Consider the following 22,031-nt stretch of genomic DNA (forward strand, 5'->3'; position numbering starts at 1 on the left):
CAAAGATCACATTTGCTGTGTCTCACCAAGACGCACACAGGACAGGAGGAGAAGGTAACATTCCATATGGGTGGGGTGAAGGGAGACTTTACGGGGGTTACAATGGTCCAGAGACTTATATTCTGAACCAAATATTATATGTTACATTTATTTTATTTTAATTATTTCTTAATCATGTTGGTTGCCAATGGATTAAAGTGTGCCGTGTGTGACATACTCTGGAAAACACTTTTTTTCCAGAAAGATTCTAGTAACCAAAAATCTTTTGTTTAATTTACATGTCAGTAACATTTACTGGGAATATGAGACAGAATGATAGAGAAAGGTCAACTCAAACATATGAAACTGTCTTCAATGACTACCCAGGGGTTTCTCTAAATTATAATGGGTTGTGTAATTCTGACCTCCGGTCTTACATAGTTGTACCATCCTGCTCTGTTGTACAGGCTCCTCTCTTGGACTGAAATTACTTCCTCTGACATCACTGAACACTGTGAGCTTCTCACAATGTGCATTAGAATCTGAAACAAGTCAGGTAGAGACTGCCTAATCTCCTGGCTGGAAGATGCCCAGGACCATCTAGGTGTTTTCTCCCCAGTCTGCCTCTCCTTGGCCCACCCCTTTCATTTTTTGGATTCCAGTTATTTCAATCATGGTGGCTCAGCATCATATGTGGGCATTACCTGAGGTGGTCTGCATTCAAACACAGCCTGATCAGGAATGGAATGTCCACTCTTCCAGACTGATATCCACCCATGAAAGCATTTTGATATTTGCCTAACTCCTCCTAAGAGCCAGCCTACTGTTTGAGTCAGGACTGAGGGCTCTTGAGAGGAGTACTAAGGTAGGATGCTGGAATGTTTTTAGGAAGCCATGTACAGCACCTTGCCAATGCCCCCCACCAAGCACAGAATTACAGAAAGGTTCATTAGCATGTTGAAGGGGAAAGGTAACATATAAGCACATTAAACTTCAGCTTTAACATGCACTCATTTTATAAAAAGAATAATATGTTCAGAAATGTAATGACTAGGACAGGAAATGATGAGAACTTTCTTAAATGGGGAACTATTAAAAAAAATATATCAAAAGTACTTTTTTTTAACATGAACGGGTAAAGTGTGTCTTCTTTATGTTTATGATTCCATTTGAGGATCCTCCAATTCACTCAACGCTGGCTCCTGCCGTCTGACAGCTGCACTCGGATGACAGTTCTTAAATATTGTGATGACATCACAAGGAGGCATTCCCGCCCCCTTGTGACATCATCATGTGCTGTGATTGGCCAAAGCATTGCACTTAACCTGTGGTCAGGTGCATTGCTTTGGCCAATCACAATGCACTGTCAGGGCACAGTGCATTGTGCGGCACAGCAGGCGAACAGCCCGTCGAATGCCCTTACAGTTTGTGTGTTCACCAACCACACGGACAGCCCATGTTCAAATCGAACTTATGTTTGCCTTGAACATGAAGCCCAACCCTAGTTGTCACGTAACATTTTACAGTATTTTTCTTGCTGATTACAATCATACTGTCCTCATATGATCCTTTTCGGTGAATTACATAGTGTCTATTAATAGTATGATTTCCCCTCTGAGGATACTGGTATTGTAATGTTCCATAAAGTACATAAAAAATAATAATTAAAAAATACATAATTTTTACAGAGTTGCAACGGCACCTAGATAGCTTTCTTCCTCCTTCCCTACCCACACTGTCTCTGTGGACTGGTAGAAGGGACTCAGGGAGTCTTTGGGTTAAGGGGTGCAATCCTTGCCTTGCCCTGGGTGTTGTCAACTCATGCTCCATCACTGCCCTAAATCTAACCCTAACCTTAATGCAAGCCATAATCCCCTGTTTATAAACAAAGTCATGTGATCCCCAGATCAGTACTGACATAGAGATCCCATTTGTTAGACATAGAGCAGCTTTTCTTATGCAGTTACAGTGAGGACAACGTCAATGAAAGCTTGATTTATAATTTTGTAGCAAACTCAATTTTGGTGAAGTCACTTCAATTATCTCTTCACCCTAAAGGCAGTGCACACAGCAACAGAAATCTGACAGGGATTTCCTTCTCCACTCTAAAAAGAAAAGGACATTTTAGATAAAACTTTACAATGCTAAGAATATTGTCAGTAATCCGGATCTGACCAGAGATGTGTGGACTGACACAGGGAATCTCAGGCTTCAGGAATAATGTAAATAATATCATTTATTGTGAGATACACCAGTATACAAAAACGCACAGTGCAAACAAACCCAAATAACCAAAACCTTCACCCAATATGTACATGTACAGCAATAGACGCATAGTCAGGGCTAGCCGGGGTCATACACAGGAGATCAAGCATGGGACGCAGGGAGGAAGACAGGACACAGAGCGGATCACAGGTAACAGGTAGCTGGTTCAGGGAAACAGGATCACAGGATAACAGAGGCTCATGGGAACAAACACCAAGGCCCTGATTACAGGCCTGATTACTGTTTAAGTACACCTCCTGCAATTAGCCTCAGGTGATGGCTTGATTGCAGGAGGTGAGATCCTGGCTACTGAAAGGCACCTGCTGTTAAGTCCCGGTACTGCAGCCCATAGAGCAGGTGAGCCACAGCACCACCAGCAGTGAGCCCTTTCCTGACAAATATACTACGTGGCAAGAGGGATGGTTTGTTGTTTATTTACCTGAGCTCTATGTCATTGTCTTTTCTAACCAACGCACTAGAGATGATGTTTTCCATCCATTACAGATATGTTGGTAGGTTAATTGGTTTCCGTCTAAAATTTTATGTAATCTCCTAGAGCTAGAATTACTCTGTAATTTGTTGGCACTAAATAAATACCTATACTAAACAAAAGTCTTTTTTTTTTTTTTGCAGACAACAAGAAAGAAGATGACTGTCCGAAAACTCAAGGTTAGGATCTTCTCAAGGGATGGACAAGAGAATTACAAATGGCTGCTTAATGTGCTCCGGTCAGCCATGTTTCAAAGCTTGGTGGAAATGGTTAATGGCACATACATCACTAATAACTTTCGATCCTTCACTGATGATTTGACTCAGTGCACATTCGCCATCTTGTATCACACCAAGAAGAGAGGCCGCCTGAACATTGCCAACGTCACAGATTCTCTCTATGATGAAGAGTTGAGGGACCTGGAAGATCAGCTGGGTGAGAGAACTAGAATATAACTTCATTTCTCTATCTGAGTGTAGTGCTGTGACCTGAGTCAGGGGGGTAATAATGAGATGAAACCTATAGATTTCTTTGGCCTTACTAAATATTTATATGATGGTGATATCGAAAAATGAAAAGCAAAATACAAGGTGGGTATGTTGCGTTGAATCATTCATTTCATTCAGTGCTGCTGACTGATTGACCTTCAGTGTAGAGAAAATAGTCTCCCTTGGGGTTCGCTCACATGTGTGGTGATTATGAAGAATGCTCATTAACACGCTTATAGCATTTATGATGTATTTATGATGTGTTTTTGTTGTGTTTATGAAGAGATGAAAAAGCTTCAAGAATACCTGACAAATGCCCATGTACAGTATGTGTTGCTTTACTAGTGGGAAGTACTCAAAGGGGAAGTATTGTAAAGGAAATAATCTGATTTGAGGTGTGGTTAGGTTGTGGTGTGATAGCAGACATCTTTGTCCATTGAGGTTTGTATACTTTGCTCTCTTTGATACTTGGCTTGGTTCAGCTCAGCTTTGCTGCAACAAAAGGCTTTGCCACTGACAATAATGCTCAATGCCTCCTCTCCTGCCTGGCACTGTCACTATTGCTCAGTGCCTCATCTCCTACCTGGCACTGTCAGTATTGCTCAATGCCTCTGCTCCTGCCTGGCACTGTCAGTATTGCTCAATGCCTCATCTCCTGCCTGGCACTGTCAGTATTGCTCAATGCCTCTTCTCCTGCCTGGCACTGTCAGTATTGCTGAATGCCTCTGCTCCTACCTGGCACTGTCACTATTGCTCAATGCCTCCTCTCCTGCCTGGCACTGTCAGTATTGCTCAATGCCTCTTCTCCTGCCTGGCACTGTCACTATTGCTCAATGCCTCCTCTCCTGCCTGGCACTGTCAGTATTGCTCAATGCCTCTGCTCCTGCCTGGCACTGTCAGTATTGCTCAATGCCTCCTCTCCTGCCTGGCACTGTCAGTATTGCTCAATGCCTCCTCTCCTGCCTGGCACTGTCACTATTGCTCAATGCCTCCTCTCCTGCCTGGCAATGTCACTATTGCTCAATGCCTCCTCTCCTGCCTGGCACTGTCAGTATTGCTCAATCCCTCCTCTCCTGCCTGGCACTGTCAGTATTGCTCAATGCCTCCTCTCCTGCCTGGCACTGTCACTATTGCTCAATGCCTCATCTCCTGCCTGGCACTGTCAGTATTGCTCAATGCCTCTTCTCCTGCCTGGCACTGTCAGTATTGCTCAATGCCTCTGCTCCTACCTGGAACTGTCACTATTGCTCAATGCCTCCTCTCCTACCTGGCACTGTCAGTATTGCTCAATGCCTCATCTCCTACCTGGAACTGTCACTATTGCTCAATCCCTCCTCTCCTGCCTGGCACTGTCAGTATTGCTCAATGCCTCCTCTCCTGCCTGGCACTGTCAGTATTGCTCAATCCCTCCTCTCCTGCCTGGCACTGTCAGTATTGCTCAATGCCTCCTCTCCTGCCTGGCACTGTCAGTATTGCTCAATGCCTCTGCTCCTGCCTGGCACTGTCAGTATTGCTCAATGCCTCTTCTCCTGCCTGGCACTGTCAGTATTGCTCAATGCCTCCTCTCCTGCCTGGCACTGTCAGTATTGCTCAATGCCTCTTCTCCTGCCTGGCACTGTAAGTATTGCTCAATGCCTCCTCTCCTACCTGGCACTGTCAGTATTGCTCAATGCCTCCTCTCCTACCTGGCACTGTCAGTATTGCTCAATGCCTCATCTCCTGCCTGGCACTGTCACTATTGCTCAATCCCTCCTCTCCTGCCTGGCACTGTCAGTGTTGCTCAATGCCTCCTCTCCTGCCTGGCACTGTCACTATTGCTCAATGCCTCATCTCCTGCCTGGCACTGTCAGTATTGATCAATGCCTCTTCTCCTGCCTGGCACTGTCAGTATTGCTCAATGCCTCATCTCCTGCCTGGCACTGTCAGTATTGCTCAATGCCTCCTCTCCTGCCTGGCACTGTCACTATTGCTCAATGCCTCATCTCCTGCCTGGCACTGTCAGTATTGCTCAATGCCTCCTCTCCTGCCTGGCACTGTCAGTATTGCTCAATGCCTCTTCTCCTGCCTGGCACTGTCAGTATTGCTGAATGCCTCTGCTCCTACCTGGAACTGTCAGTATTGCTGAATGCCTCTGCTCCTACCTGGAACTGTCAGTATTGCTGAATGCCTCTGCTCCTACCTGGCACTGTCACTATTGCTCAATGCCTCCTCTCCTGCCTGGCACTGCCAGTATAGCTCAATGCCTCCTCTCCTGCCTGGCACTGTCAGTATTGCTCAATGCCTCATCTCCTGCCTGGCACTGTCAGTATTGCTCAATGCCTCTTCTCCTGCCTGGCACTGTCAGTATTGCTCAATGCCTCTTCTCCTGCCTGGCACTGTCAGTATTGCTGAATGCCTCTGCTCCTACCTGGAACTGTCAGTATTGCTGAATGCCTCTGCTCCTACCTGGAACTGTCAGTATTGCTGAATGCCTCTGCTCCTACCTGGCACTGTCACTATTGCTCAATGCCTCCTCTCCTGCCTGGCACTGCCAGTATAGCTCAATGCCTCCTCTCCTGCCTGGCACTGCCAGTATAGCTCAATGCCTCCTCTCCTGCCTGGCACTGTCAGTATTGCTCAATGCCTCCTCTCCTGCCTGGCGCTGTCAGTATTGCTCAATGCCTCCTCTCCTGCCTGGCACTGTCAGTATTGCTCAATGCCTCATCTCCTGCCTGGCACTGTCACTATTGCTCAATGCCTCATCTCCTGCCTGGCACTGTCAGTATTGCTCAATCCCTCCTCTCCTGCCTGGCACTGTCAGTATTGCTCAATGCCTCATCTCCTGCCTGGCACTGTCAGTATTGCTCAATGCCTCCTCTCCTGCCTGGCACTGTCAGTATTGCACAATGCCTCATCTCCTGCCTGGCACTGTCAGTATAGCTCAATGCCTCCTCTCCTGCCTGGCACTGTCAGTATTGCTCAATCCCTCCTCTCCTGCCTGGCACTGTCAGTATTGCTCAATGCCTCCTCTCCTGCTTGGCACTGTCAGTATTGCTCAATGCCTCCTCTCCTGCCTGGCACTGTCAGTATTGCACAATGCCTCATCTCCTGCCTGGCACTGTCAGTATAGCTCAATGCCTCCTCTCCTGCCTGGCACTGTCACTATTGCTCAATCCCTCCTCTCCTGCCTGGCACTGTCAGTATTGCTCAATGCCTCTGCTCCTGCCTGGCACTGTCAGTATTGCTCAATGCCTCTGCTCCTGCCTGGCACTGTCACTATTGCTCAATCCCTCCTCTCCTGCCTGGCACTGTCAGTATTGCTCAATGCCTCCTCTCCTGCCTGGCACTGTCAGTATTGCTCAATGCCTCCTCTCCTGCCTGGCACTGTCAGTATTGCTCAATCCCTCCTCTCCTGCCTGGCACTGTCAGTATTGCTCAATGCCTCCTCTCCTGCCTGGCACTGTCAGTATTGCTCAATGCCTCCTCTCCTGCCTGGCACTGTCAGTATTGCTCAATGCCTCCTCTCCTGCCTGGCACTGTCAGTATTGCACAATGCCTCATCTCCTGCCTGGCACTGTCAGTATAGCTCAATGCCTCATCTCCTGCCTGGCACTGTCACTATTGCTCAATCCCTCCTCTCCTGCCTGGCACTGTCAGTATTGCTCAATGCCTCATCTCCTGCCTGGCACTGTAAGTATTGCTCAATGCCTCATCTCCTGCCTGGCACTGTCAGTATTGCTCAATGCCTCATCTCCTGCCTGGCACTGTCACTATTGCTAATGCACTGTGCCCCGACATTGCATTGTGATCAGTCAGATTTTAGGGGGGGGGGACAAACTGTGGCCGGATAAAAGCAAGCAAAGGGCCGGATCTGCCCAGATCGCAGTTTGGAGACCACTACTTTTAAGGGTTGTATAAAGGATCTTGCTCGGTATACCCAAAATAAGCAGAGCAGAGGAACTTTATTATAAGTTACTTTCAATGTGTTTTATTTCTATTATTATTATTATTCTTACTAATAACAGTGTTGCTTTCAGTATCTACAGACATTTCTTTGTGTTAACTGTTGCTGTTGTCACCTTATTAAGGAAGAAATGTAGTTGTGTTGTTGGATGACCTGGATGACAGCAGCGATAATAGCATGAGGAGAATATTGGACGAACAGCCACTCATTGGGGAATGTGCAGAGAAGCTGATCCTCATCAGTGAGGTAGAGAAGCAGGCAGCAAATCTGACCGGTTCAGATCCAAGATGGAGCCCGGCTCCCGTCTCCCAGAAAATGCAGGATGCTTATGACTCCATATACACCAAACTCAGTAGGATTCGGAATGTCATGGAGGATGCTGTGGACAACGGTCCAGGTAGGTTACAGGAAGTATGAGTTTTATCTCAAAACATTCACCAACTGTCCTTATGAAACTTAGAACAAAGAATATACAGCACGGCAAACCCCCCAATGTTCTTAGCAGGACACATTGTAACATAAAGGAAATCATGAGCCCCAGCCCTATAACAGACCAAAAAGAGGGACAACTGAGTAGGAACAAGCAGGGCTGCTGTTAGAAACCACGGCGCCCCAGACAGCAAATCTGACAGTCCCCCCCCCCCCCCCCCAAAAACAAAAAAAAAAAAACAGTTTACTATACTTCATTTATGAATGAACCCAGTGAGCGATTGGTACTGATCACTCATTGTGTTCATTCAGGAAAGGGAAGTGCTGTGCTGATAAATATGACATATTTACTGAACTCTTCCCCCACTCTCCATCCTGAAAGATCCAATCGTCTGCTTGCAGCTGCTGGTGCAAAGGAGAGGAGGGTAGCCCGCAGCACTGCGGGGGTGGGGGCACACAGGGTGGCCTGGCAGGAAACAGAGAGGGCAGAGGTAGGGTGATGGGTGCAGTGGAAGGGGGGGAAATTACTGGAACCGATCACCCGTGTGACCCTCTCTGCAGCAGCTAAAAGCCATCGGAAGGGAGAGGAGAGGAAGACAGCTTTCAGCTGCTGTAGAGAGAGCCAAAATAGGGATCGGTTCCAGTAATTTCCCCCCCGCTGTACGGATCACCCTCCCTGCCCACATCACATTCACTCAGCTGCCTGGGCCCTCCTGCTGGCCTGGGCCCCCGTACGGGAGGACTGGTGGTACCCCCTTATCCACAGCCCTGGGAACAAGGTACACTGGGGGTACAGAAAGGGGCAATTGGGAACTATGTACTAGGTGAAAACTCTCTACATTTGTTGTACATCCAAGACTGGATCTCAGTTTCCTGTTTTATGATTTAACATGCAGAACGCACAACACGGAACCTCCCCCCTACAAGTTACAAAGCACGGAACTCCTCCGACTCTGATACACAAAGTGAAGGTAAGATAACAGGAGATTGTCTATAGTGATACAGGGATGAAATGATAACATTGTCTTCTACTAATGGGGATAATATAACAAAGGCTTAGCAGAACGTCAGACGGGGGTCTCTAAGAATACGCAATCAGGTGACAAAGAACGTTATACTTTATATACCAGAAGTGTTCATTATACAGTCTACTCTTTATTTTCGTATCTTTTCTGCTCTAATAACTTAAAGTGTTACTAAACCCCAGACCCTGCATTCACTATATCCGCTCTCCCCGGACCCCGCACTCACTATATCCGCTCTCCCCGGACCCCTCATTCACTATATCCGCTCTCCCCGGACCCCGCATTCACTATATCCTCTCTCCCCGGACCCCTCATTCACTATATCCGCTCTCCTCGGACCCCGCATTCACTATATCCGCTCTCCCCGGACCCTGCATTCACTATATCCGCTCTCCCTGGACCCCGCATTCACTATATCCGCTCTCCCTGGACCCTGCATTCACTATATCCGCTCTCCCTGGACCCCGCATTCACTATATCCGCTCTCCCCGGACCCCGCACTCACTATATCCGCTCTCCCCGGACCCCGCATTCACTATATCCTCTCTCCCCGGACCCCTCATTCACTATATCCGCTCTCCTCGGACCCCGCATTCACTATATCCGCTCTCCCCGGACCCTGCATTCACTATATCCGCTCTCCCTGGACCCCGCATTCACTATATCCGCTCTCCCTGGACCCCGCATTCACTATATCCGCTCTCCCTGGACCCCGCATTCACTATATCCGCTCTCCTCCGACCCTGCATTCACTATATCTGCTCTCCCCGGACCCCACATTCACTATATCCGCTCTCCCTGGACCCCGCATTCACTATATCTGCTCTCCCCGGACCCCGCATTCACTATATCCGCTCTCCTCCGACCCCGCATTCACTATATCCGCTCTCCCCGGACCCTGCATTCACTATATCCGCTCTCCCCGGACCCCGCATTCACTATATCCGCTCTCCCTGGACCCCGCATTCACTATATCCGCTCTCCCTGGACCCCGCATTCACTATATCTGCTCTCCTCTGACCCTGCATTCACTATATCCACTCTCCCTGGACCCCGCATTCACTATATCCGCTCTCCTCCGACCCCGCATTCACTATATCCGCTCTCCCCGGACCCTGCATTCACTATATCCTCTCTCCCCGGACCCCGCATTCACTATATCCGCTCTCCCCGGACCCTGCATTCACTATATCCGCTCTCCCCGGACCCTGCATTCACTATATCCGCTCTCCCCGGACCCTGCATTCACTATATCCGCTCTCCCTGGACCCCGCATTCACTATATCCGCTCTCCCCGGACCCTGCATTCACTATATCCGCTCTCCCCGGACCCCGCATTCACTATATCCGCTCTCCCTGGACCCCGCATTCACTATATCCGCTCTCCCTGGACCCCGCATTCACTATATCTGCTCTCCTGCGACCCTGCATTCACTATATCCGCTCTCCTCCGACCCCGCATTCACTATATCCACTCTCCCTGGACCCCGCATTCACTATATCCGCTCTCCTCCGACCCCGCATTCACTATATCCGCTCTCCCCGGACCCTGCATTCACTATATCCTCTCTCCCCGGACCCCGCATTCACTATATCCGCTCTCCCCGGACCCCGCATTCACTATATCCGCTCTCCCCGGACCCCGCATTCACTATATCCGCTCTCCCTGGACCCCGCATTCACTATATCCGCTCTCCCTGGACCCCGCATTCACTATATCCACTCTCCCTGGACCCTGCATTCCCTATATCCACTCTCCCCGGACCCTGCATTCCCTATATCCGCTCTCCCCACACCCTGCATTCACTATATCTGGTCTCCCTGGACCCCGCATTCACTATATCTGGTCTCCCCGGACCCCGCATTCACTATATCTGGTTTCCCCAGACCCCGCATTCACTATATCCACTCTCCCCGGACCCCGCATTCACTATATCTTGTCTCCCTGGACCCCGCATTCACTATATCTTGTCTCCCCGGACCCCGCATTCACTATATCCCCTCTCCCCGGACCCTGCATTCACTATATCCCCTCTCCCCGGACCCTGCATTCACTATATCCCCTCTCCCCAGGACCCTGCATTCACTATAACCGCTCTCCCCGGTCCCCGCATTCACTATATCCGCTCACCCCGGACCCCGCATTCACTATATCCGCTCTCCCCGGACCCCGCATTCACTATATCCGCTCTCCCCGGTCCCCGCATTCACTATATCTGCTCTCCCCGGACCCCGCATTCACTATATCCACTCTCCCCGGACCCTGCATTCACTATATCCGCTCTCCCCGGACCCTGCATTCACTATATCCACTCTCCCCGGACCCCGCATTCACTATATCCGCTCTCCCCAGACCCTGCATTCACTAATCCACATGAGCAAGCCCAACAGGAAGTTGTCAGTGTACGGGGCCAGTCTTCATGGGACATTATTTGTGTTGCTGTCGCTCTTGTACGCACTGTCCTGGGCTTACGATTGGTCAGGTACAGTAACAGCCTTTGTAGAGGGCCACTTATATGGGTTAGGACTAAGATCTGGAGATGGCCTGGCTCATTCCTATTAGAAATAAGGAGACTTTGTTCCCCTGAAATGTTGACAAAAATCTGGAGGTTAATTTGTCCATTTTTATGAGTTGCATTCAATATGGAAAGGGTTTTAGTGACTTTTCAAGGTGAAATGGGCCTTCTCTGGGCCCTGAAAGTTACAAAAGATTCCTTAAACTGCCTTCAACAAGTGAAGTGCGTATCTTCTTTTTGGAATTAGTTTTTTTCTTCATCAATATTTGTATTGGATAAAAACAAACCAAATATCACAGTCTGCCATTCAGCTGATGGTGCTGCACAGAAATCTGGCAAAGAAATGACATAAACATCAGTATACAGACGGATCAGCAATAAAATGCCAGGAAATGCAGAGCTGAAGGTTGTTTTAACCATCAAGCATTCTATGCTGGAAGATAAAAAAAACCTTCTGTGTGTAGCAGCAGCCCAAGCCCCCTATGACACTTACCTGAGAACCCTCTCGATCCAGCAATGTCCACAAGAGCCTGGGTTCTCCAGGAACTCTCACTTCTGATTAGCTGAGGCAGCAGTGGGAGCCATTGGCTTTTGCTGCTGTCAATCACAGCCAGTGAGCCAATCAGGAGAGAAAGGGGGCCAGGCCGAGCTGCGGCTCTGTGTGTGAATGAACACACAGAGCCATGGCTCAGGAGCACGCCTGGTTGGGTGCACCCATAGCAAGCTGCTTGCTGTGGAGGCACCCGACAGCAGGGAGGAGCCAGGAGTGCTGGTTGGGGACCTGATAAGAGGAGGATCCTGGCTGCTCTGTGCAAAACCACTGCACAGAACAGGTAAGTAGGACATGTTTGTTTGTTTGTTTGTTTGTTTTTTTGTTTTAAAACAAGATGTTAGTGTCACTTTAACCAACAAGAATATATGTTTGTTTATGTAATGTAATATAAGTTCTCAATATAAGTTCTGTCATTTCAGTGCAAGATCACTTTCTTCATCCCTACACATGACAACCATTGCCTCCTACTGATTAAAGCACTTAGGAAAGAATTATCCATGTGTCATGCAGCAGACATTGTTGTCTATATCTTATCTTTCAGGATATAAAAGTTCAGCAAGCAAGTCTGACTACTATAGGCACCAAGGTACAGGTCAGTGGATTGTGTGTTCAGCTCATTTAACATTTAACATGGAATAAATGAGGAAATTACTACCAAAGTCATTTTTTAATAAACATATAGGATTTGTTAACCCCTTTACAACCACGCAACACATTTAGGTGTCCGTTTATGAACCGGCAGTAATAGATCGCTGCTCAGTTCTTCAGCATTCTCGGAGAACACAGTTCTCCTGTGAATTCCGTTTATGAAGCATATGTAGATCAGTTCTCCAAACGAAGGGAGAACGGTCTACAAACGCTGGAGAACGGTCTACAAACGATGGAGAACGATCTACAAATGCTGAAAAATGGCTGATTTTACTATAATCTCGTGAGATTACAGTAAAAGATCAGTTTACTAAACAGAGGTAAATTATCTCTGCTTAGTCTGCGGTCCCTCCGATTCTCCAGCTCTGGGCTGGAGAATCTGGAGGGAGAACACAGATCTCCAGAGAAGGGCTGAACATGTTCTCCTGGGTGTCATAAACTGTGAATGACCAGAGAATAGCTGAGATCCTCTGAATCGCAGCTATTCTCTGTGTCGTAAATGGACACCTATATCCAGGAAGCGCTCCGGGAGTGCCACATATTTGTGTTCTAGAGTTTGTGCTGGAAGACACTGAAACCAGGCTGACATGGCCCTAGGTCTGCTACTAACAATTGGGATCCAGGGGAACCGGATAGCAATCACATGAGTGCTGAGATAGTCTCTGATTGGCTATCACTGAGATCATTCATTCTGTAGCCTGTCCCAATGTTGTTTCCTGCAAAGAGGAAAAACCACAACATTCTCTGCTAAGGATGAGGAAACCATACATTGGGGGTTATTTACTAAAACTGAATGGTACAAACTCTGGTGTAGCTCATCATAGAAACCAATCAGCTTCCAGGTTTTATTATCAAAGCTTCATTGAACAAGCTGAAGCTAGAAGCTAGTTTATTAGACCAGAGCTTAATTACTCGTGTCTCTCAATCAGTTCAAAATACGTTCCAATCACAGAGTTCACCCCTCTCTTCAAATTCTGTAAAACACCAAATGGCACGATGCCAACCCTCGAAAAAAAAGAGCAGAAACCGTATGTAAATACTCCAAAATTGTGCTCGAAATCCAGCAAATGGTGCTTAGATTTTATCTATCACTTGCATATATTCTTACCCTCCTCTACCAAAAATAGAGCTTTCTGCAAAAAAACACTGATTTCTTCAACCTTCATGCATCAAATCCACTTTCAAAAATATTCTTCCTTCCTCCAACCTAAGTCAAGTGTCAAGAGCACCAAGGAAAGCTGAATGAACTGAAAAGTGTTACACTGTAACAAAAATCTACTCTATCTATGAAAATTCTACTCAGATGTAAGTGAGCGCACAACGTACCTGTCCCTTTAAACCACTGTGATTCCGCCACCTGCAAGGTGCCTCGTATGACCCCTCCATGCACCTTACCGAATTACAACTGCATATTCAAATCAAATTCTTTAAAATCCTCTTCCCGCTTTGCTCCTACCAATAAGACAGAAACATATGTTGCCAAGAAAAATAAATAAAAAAATTATATATATATATATTGTAATATTGATTTTAAAGATGGAACTTCATAGTAATAAACCCCTCACATTTAGCATGCAGCCCTTGTGAATCCCTTAGAACCCCATGAAAAGTACATTAAACACCAACATCCAACCAGGAGTCACTCCATGCACCTTACTGGACACACAGATTCTAATGCAGACCATACACGGGTCAAATGCTAAACAAATTTTCTTTAGAAAATTGTAATTTTTGTGCATTTTGGAATCCAATGGTGCCACCATTGATTTCGAAATTCGGCCAACCAAGCCTTCAATTTCCCCCCCATGTTGCTACAGAAAAGAATTTTCGTGGTCAAGAATTTTCTTTCCAGGTCACAGCTCACTGCTCATTTCTTTTTTGTTTTATTTCCCGCACGATTCTCCCATCATTGATTTGAAATTTGTTTGTTTTTAAAAAAAATTCCAACATGCCCGATCACTCAAATTTGATGGTCACAGAAAAGTCATCCAATTCTGTGACCCACTAATGGTGGGAAATTTGAACAAAAATTCTTAGAAAAGATTTTCGAAACAAAATTCTTTCGGAATTTGACCCGTGTATGGCCGGCTTAAGGCTTTTCTTTATAATGCTTTCCTCACATCGCGATCTCCAAACCTCTATTCATCCAATACATCAGCTCTCGCAGAGCGGAGGAGGGTTTCCACAAGCTGTGACTGTTGGAGAAGAGCAACTATAGCACGCTGATCTATTAGACACATGAAGTTAGAAGCTGATTGGCTCTCATGTACAACTGTACCAGATTCTGAGTGCACCAGTTTTAGGAAATCTCCCCGACTTTATATATTCCTCCTCTCTGTAGCCCATCCCAATGTTGTTCCGCGAATAGGAGAAGCAACAGACCTCTCTGTTAGTGAAGAGGAAAGGATATCATGTCTTCATTCTTCCTCACTGAACATGTCTGTACTAAATAAAGTCTATTGAAAAAAAAAATCAAGATTAATTAGTTCAGTGCTTGACCTTGTGAGTGTAGGTGTCAGGGTTAGTGGCAGTGTAAGCGACAGTTAGTATCAGTGTGTCAGTTACTTTTAGTGGCAGTGTAAATATGAGTTGGTGTCAGTTAGTGACAGCATAAGTGTCAGCTAGTGACAGTGTGTCAGTTAATGCCAGTTAGTATTAGTGTCAGTTTGTGCCAGTGTCAGTTAATATCAGTGTTTGTTAGTGGTGGTGTGTTAGTTAATGCCAGTTGGTATTAGCGTCAGTGTGTGCCAGTGTCAGTTAATATCAGTGTATGTTAGTGGCAATGTGTTAGTTAATGCCAGTTAGCATTAGTGTCAGTTTGTGCCAGTGTCAGTTAATATCAGTGTTTGTTAGTGACAGTGTGTCAGTTAATGCCAATTAGTATTAGTGTCAGTTTGTGCCAGTGTTAGGTAATGTCAGTGTCTGTTAGTATAGTGGCAGTAAGTGGCAGTGTGCATATGAGTTAGTGTCTGTTAGTGTCAGTGTGTCAGTTAATGCCAATTAGTATTAGTGTCAGTTTGTGCCAGTGTTAGGTAATGTCAGTGTCTGTTAGTATAGTGGCAATAAGTGGCAATATAATTATGAGTTAGTGTCTGTTAGTGGCAGTGTGTCAGATAATGCCAGTAAGTATTAGTGTCAGTGCAAGTTAATGTCAGTGTCTGTTAGTGTAAGTATCAGTTAGTGGCAGTGTGTCAGTTAATGCCAGCTAGTAGTGTCAGTTAGTGCCAATGTCAGTTAATGTCAGTTAGTGTCAGTGCAAGTGGCAGTTAGTGGCAGTATTAGGGTCAATGTTATTTAGGTAAGAAAAACAAATCATAATCAATGCCAGAGTGAGTGTTAGTGTCAAAAGCAGGGGTGGACTGACAACTCATGGGGCCCCCGGGCGATAGGGGATCATGGGGTCCCTGTGTCCATGCCCAAACTCAAAAAAGCCTATGACAAAGGTACCAGGGGCATCTCATGGGGCCCCCTTCTAACCCCGGGCCCTCGGGCAGTGCCCGAGTTTCCAAATGGTCAGTCCGCCCCTGTGTCAGAGTGTTTAGGTAGGACAAAAGAATTACATGGTAATGTTTCTTGCATTGTTGCAATCGTTAGGCGTAGAATCATTTATTTTGCATGGATTTTTTTGGTGGTGGATCATGGTAATGGCTTAAAAATACACAGCTAAAGTTTTTTTTTTTATTATTATTATTATTTTGGGCAAAAAAAAAACAAAAACAAAATGTGGTATAATTCATTTGGATACAATAAGTAGTTGTGAGGACATGTACAGTTGCTATCACATGCCAAAGTTGTAAAATTGTGCTTGGGTGTTAAGGTTTGGACTCCGGACATGAAGGAATAAACTAAAATTCAGTAAAAAATATTTATTTATCCATCTTCCAGTCTTCTTCCTTTCCTCTCTATGTTTTTTATAGGCGAATGCCGGTACTAACTTGCCCCATTTTGGTTTCATTCTCTGACGTATTAGTCTACCTCACAAGCTGGTCACCTCTAAGGCGGGTTATAGATTATGCAATGTTGGTGGAAGGAAAGAAAAGTGGTTGATTTCCCCATCAACACAGTCAGCGTTGATTGGGGAATCCCTCCCACAGAGCTATTATGTTCTTCCAGCGGGAAGCTTTCCCTGCCAACAAACCACAATGATTACTGCTGCCGACTGTAGCCAGTGGCACTAATAATTAGGGAAAAACCCGACATGCTGGTTGTACACAATTGATATATTGACTTGTATACAGCCAATTAATGGATCTAAATTTGGCTGGTCCTTGCTAAACAGGCCAAATTTTGGTCAATGCATGGCCGACTTAAATGTTGTAAAGCAACAGGTTCTCTTTGACTGTATGAACTAAAATGGCCTCATGAATATGTAATTTATCTTTCAGATTTAGACAGTGTTCGATCTTCCAGTGCCTACAGTTCAGGTAACATACACCGATTAGTTCTTTCAGACTACAAATGATCCAATCACCATGGAATGTGTCAAGGAAGATGATGAATGAGAACTTGATGGGTTGTGACATTTTGTAAAATCACAATGTTATATTTGAGTAGTCCAATCCCACTGTACCAGAATGTATGTGACAGGTGTAGATAGTGTGAGTGAAGAAGCAGACCTAGTCATATGATTAATACCTGTCCCAGATGTCAGGGCACCACAAGAACACCATGAGATTTACTAAAACCAGAGAGTGTAAAATCGAATTTGGCTGTGCATAGAAACCAATCAGCTTCCAGGTTTTAATGCCAAATCTTAAGTGAAATAGCTGACGTTAGAAGCTGATTGGCTCCCATACACAGCAGCACCAGATTCTGAGTGTTCCAGTTTCAGTAAATCTTCCCCATTATCTAGCTGAATGTAACTTACTACTGCTAGATAGAGTATCTTATGACCTGGATAAGTGAGAACCTTCACAGAAATTGTCAGACGTTCTAACCCTTCCCTGTCCACTAGAAAGATGTCGGATGGAGGAATGTCCCATCACCATTGGAGTGTTTCAGGAAGCAGCAATGGAATATGTTGTTGGATATAACTGACTTAGAGGATGGAAGCACACATGTGAAACATTGTTTTCTAACACGTTAAGACATATCTAGTTCAACCAATAGAAAAAATAAATGTATACTGTAGATCATGGCTTAAAATTTCAAGTCCTGAGCTACTAGCCAGGCCTTAGAGTTACTTGCCACCAACAAACACACACAAACAGAGACACCTGTACACACACACAGACATGTACATACACAGAAACATGTACACACACGCAAAGAGACCCATGTACACACATATACATACAGACACATGTACACACACACACATACAGACACATGTATACACACACAGGCACGTACAGACACGCATACACATACACAGAAATACACACGCACAGACACATGTGCATACACACAGACACATGTACATACATACACAGACACATGTACATACATACACAGACACATGTACACACAGATACATGTACATACATACACACAAACATACACACATGTACATGCACACAGACACATGTACACACACACAGACACATGTATACACACATACATGTACATACGCGCAGACACATGTACAGATACACACATGCACATACACACAGACACATGTAAAATTGTACATGCATACACAGACACACACAAGCACACATATACATGTACACGTACACACACACCCCCATAAAAAGTTGCAGTACTTCGTTGCTCACTCACAGAGCCAGGTACTGCACTCTAGGGGGAGGCAGAGAGCACAGCACACACTCCTTCCTTTGCTTTCACTGCGCTCAGCTATTGAGCACTCTGACAGCTCCTAGTGCCAATGACAGATCCGGCCTGAGTTCCGAGCCTGCTCACCATAATTTCCACTCGCCATTAGCGAGCAGGCAAGTGGAAATTTCAAGCCCTGATGTAGATAACCTCAAGTGCAAAGATATTGACTCTTATGATATATCTCATTTTCCCATAAATGTGCCTGGAGAAAGGGTTCAGTTGTTTCCAATGGATCATTGTTTCCGTATTGTGGGCCAACATGGGCCAACCTAAGATCTTCCCCTTGTTTGCTCATCTGGAGGCTGAAGATTAGCTCTGGTGTTTACCAAACTGAGTCTAATGTGAAACAAAGGATGGACCCCATGAATCCGCACATATATGCAGACACGCTGGTATAGGAATGAATGGCAGGCTCCTGCGGGAGCCCAGACTGAGACTGCCATTCATTCCTACACCATCGGGTCTGCATAGATGTACAGCTTCGTGGGGTCCATCCTTTGCTTAACAGTTGCTTGGAGCTGAGACACGCTCCCTCCCTGGCTTGCACCCATAGTGGTGGTCACAGGATTGCTTTCCCTTGTAGCCTGAGTAACACACATTTCCACTACTGGTTCACAGTGAGCCATCGCACATCTGGTCATCCCCAGGCCATAGATCTGCCATCAAGTCCCTGGATATAAAGTTGGCTTCCCTTGACACTTTTGGCGTTGCCTTGTCTACGGAAGAATATTAGCCAAGGCTTCCCAGTCTTTCTTCAACTCTAACAACCAGGCAAACAAAAGCACCTCACCCTGAAACTTTAGAAGGAAACTGCTAACTGTTCATAGTTTGGGGACAGTGAAGCATTCAGATTCCGTCTGACACCAATGCTCCCAAACAATTATTAATCAACAGGAGGAAGAGAATGAATGGTTTTAATCGAGCCTTCTTATGCAAACAGTTTGCCTTTGTGACAGATACATTCTCTTTCCACAATACAATTAGTCATTTCATTTTATTCTCGGTTTTATTTCAGAACGCAGCAATCGACCTTTAATCAACTCGCGTTTGGACCAACGTGATGGCATTCCAGGTATCGGTGTGCTATATACTCTTTTGGAATTTTTACTGTATATTGGCTTCCATTTGCTGATGTAACACTTGTTACCCATGGTGACCACAAGATGGCAAACCAAGCCACCTGAAACGTTGAGTCTTGGTGAAGACTTTCAAGAAGGTTTGCAGCTTCAATGTAAACTCTTGAGAGCTGCAACTATTTAATGATCTTCTATATTTGATTAGGACAGTCTTGTTGCATGACCCTAACGCCACCTATCCTAAGTGTAATTTGCCTTTTCACCTTCACAGCTTAACAATACATTTAATGAAGATAGGAGGAGAATTTAGTAATTCCTGCTCAGTTTAGAGATGGAAGAAGGGGAACAGACCTACTGCTGCATCCATGTTATCTCAAGTTCATTTGTATGCTGTATTTGGGAAGTCTGGAGACTAAAGGGTTATAAGCTGTTTACTTTGTAAGGGAAGTTGCACGTTGCAAAGGGGAATTTCCCCAGAGCTTAGAAAATTAGGTGACGTCTATTATCCAATCATGTTCAAGAAATTTGTTTTTTATTTCCTTGCACAAAGGTGTCCTTTTATCATGAAGCGGTGAATGACCACTGCTCAGTTCTCTGGCATTCTCAGAGGATACAGTTCTCTGAATGCCTGTTATTATTATTATTATTATACAGTATTTATAGAGCGCCAATGGTTTGCTCAGTGCTGTACATTACAAAGGGAGACAGAACATGTGACAGAACAATACCAATACAATGCAAAACATGAGGGGATTGAGGGCCCTGCTCCTTGGAGCTTACAATCTGGGAGGGAGGGGATGGTGGCACAGGAGGAGATAGCTGTGGGGGATGGAGTGGTAGGAAGAGTGGAGGAGGTCGGCAGGTTAGCAGGGGGTGGGGTAGGCTTCCCTGAAGAGATGGGTTTTCAGGGTGCGCCTAAAGGAGAGGAGAGTAGGTGATAATCTGATGGGTTGGGGCAGGGAGTTCCAGAGGATGGGTGAAACACTGGAGAAGTCCTGGAGGCGGGCATGGGAGGAGAAGACCAGGGAACTAGAGAGAAGGAGGTCTTGTGAGGAGCGAAGCGTGCGTGCTGGGCTGTTCATGAAGAGGTTTAGATTGCTTCTCCTAATGAGGAGAGAAGCGATCTATAAACACTTTGAAATGTAGAAAATGGCTGCTGTTACTTTAATCTCGCTACTTTGTTTGTGGATGAATCTTAATGGAGTATTTTCACACTGATCACCAGTGAAGGGCTGACATTGCTCCTTCATATTCTGGCCATCAGTGGCAGATTCTCTGTGTGCTGATTATCTCGATTTCCTAAACCACTAACGATCTGAGATCAGCAACAATCCTCAGGATCGCCTCCAATCTCGGTTTCATAAAAAGTATTCTTTGCAAAGTGAAATTTCAAATCATTCACTAAGCTCTGGGGATAATATACTTGCAAAGTGAACAGCTAGCCCACCTTTAGTAGATCAATTCCTTGGACGTATTCGTGGTGCAATTCATGTCTAGAGGAGAATGTGTCCAATTGCCTGGAGCTGATTAACCCCTTCCCGCCCACACTGACACCCTGTTATCTGGGCTATTACACCTGGAAAATGGGAAAGTTTGCCTAATCATGTGACCCCTGTGATTGGCTGTCATCTTGCCAGCTTCTAATCACTAGTACGGGCCAAGCACTGTATTTGACTAGTGATGGGGTGAACACCCCCCTGTTCGGTTCGCGGTCAAACATCTGAACCTACAGAATGTTCGACCACGAACTTCGAACACGTCACTAAGTGGTATCATACCGCATCTGAGTGCCACTCAGCTACTAAAATACGGCATGAGTTCTATGATGAAGTCTTGCGGTATTTTAGTAGTGAGACATTCATTCATGTTCCAGCTGTCAGTGGGGTTCCCTTCTGACAGCTGAATGTCAAAAGAATTGTCGGCAAAAGAAATTAAAAAAAAATGATGTGGGGTCCTTCCTCCCATCCATATCAAGCCCTTTGGGTCTAGTGTGGATTTTGAGAGGAACTCCAATGCCAATATTAAAAAAAAAAAAAAAAGAAAGCCCCCCCCCCATGTGAATGAGTAAGGGGTACATGGTACCGCTACCCATTTACACAAAAAAAGTGTGTAAAAAAAGACAGACAAGTTCTTTATTAAAAATAAAAATACAAAAAATGTCCTCCGAAGTAGATCCAACATCAGTCACAATGCCCGAAAAAATAAAAAAAACCACTCCGCTCATGACGCTGGCTCCCGCCGTCTGACATCTGCGCCCCCTGATGACAGTTCATAAATACTGTCATGACGTCACAAGGGGGTGACATTATCATCCTGTGCTGTGATTGGCCAAAGCATTGCACCGGAAGGAGCATTGCTTTGACCAATCACAATGCACTGTCAGGGCGCAATACGTTGTGAAGTGTGACGGGCAAACAGCTCGCCGAAAGCCGTATCATTCGGATGTTCAATGAACACACAAACGGTCAATGTTCGAGTCAAACTTAGGTTCGACTCGAACATTCAGCCCAACACTACATTTGACAGCTCATGCTCTGTGCTGGGACCTCTATTGCCCATAAATGCACATGTTCAACGTGTTGGTTTTAAAGCCCATCTTTCTGCCACCACACATATGGGTTATGTGGGAGGTAACAGGTTAAAAACAAAGAAGAAAAGATGTTGCATTTTGCAAGGGAATTTGCCCCAGAGCTTAGGGAATGTAGTGTAGTTTAATTTCACAAAAAAATGTTTACTTGTATATGATTGGATGATGGAAGTCAGGAGAGTTTCTCCTCATTAAGCTCTTGGGCAAATTCCCTTGCTAAGCGAACAGCTTCCTTGCCTTCGGGCTGTGTGAGC

General features: G+C 45.7%; 1 protein-coding gene across 2 annotated transcripts in view; it reads left to right on the forward strand.

Annotated features, from left to right (window-relative positions):
• Positions 1–22,031, forward strand: part of LOC149459556 (uncharacterized) — a 41,402-nt gene continuing 19,371 nt past the window's right edge. The window contains exons 1-7 of one of the 2 annotated variants that reach the window (XM_089680926.1): positions 1–54; positions 2,878–3,169; positions 7,290–7,562; positions 8,491–8,565; positions 12,230–12,280; positions 16,722–16,760; positions 19,130–19,186. In XM_089680926.1, coding sequence (XP_089537052.1) covers positions 2,893–3,169; positions 7,290–7,562; positions 8,491–8,565; positions 12,230–12,280; positions 16,722–16,760; positions 19,130–19,186 — 772 coding nt within the window. In that variant the 5' untranslated portion in view covers positions 1–54; positions 2,878–2,892. The remainder of the gene's footprint in view (positions 55–2,877; positions 3,170–7,289; positions 7,563–8,490; positions 8,566–12,229; positions 12,281–16,721; positions 16,761–19,129; positions 19,187–22,031) is intronic. The other variant, XM_089680927.1, reaches the window with a different exon arrangement.

This window comes from Staurois parvus, unplaced genomic scaffold (genome assembly GCF_062004578.1).
Source record: "Staurois parvus isolate SC_StPar_1 unplaced genomic scaffold, SC_StPar_1.0 ptg000254l, whole genome shotgun sequence".
NCBI lineage: Eukaryota > Metazoa > Chordata > Amphibia > Anura > Ranidae > Staurois > Staurois parvus.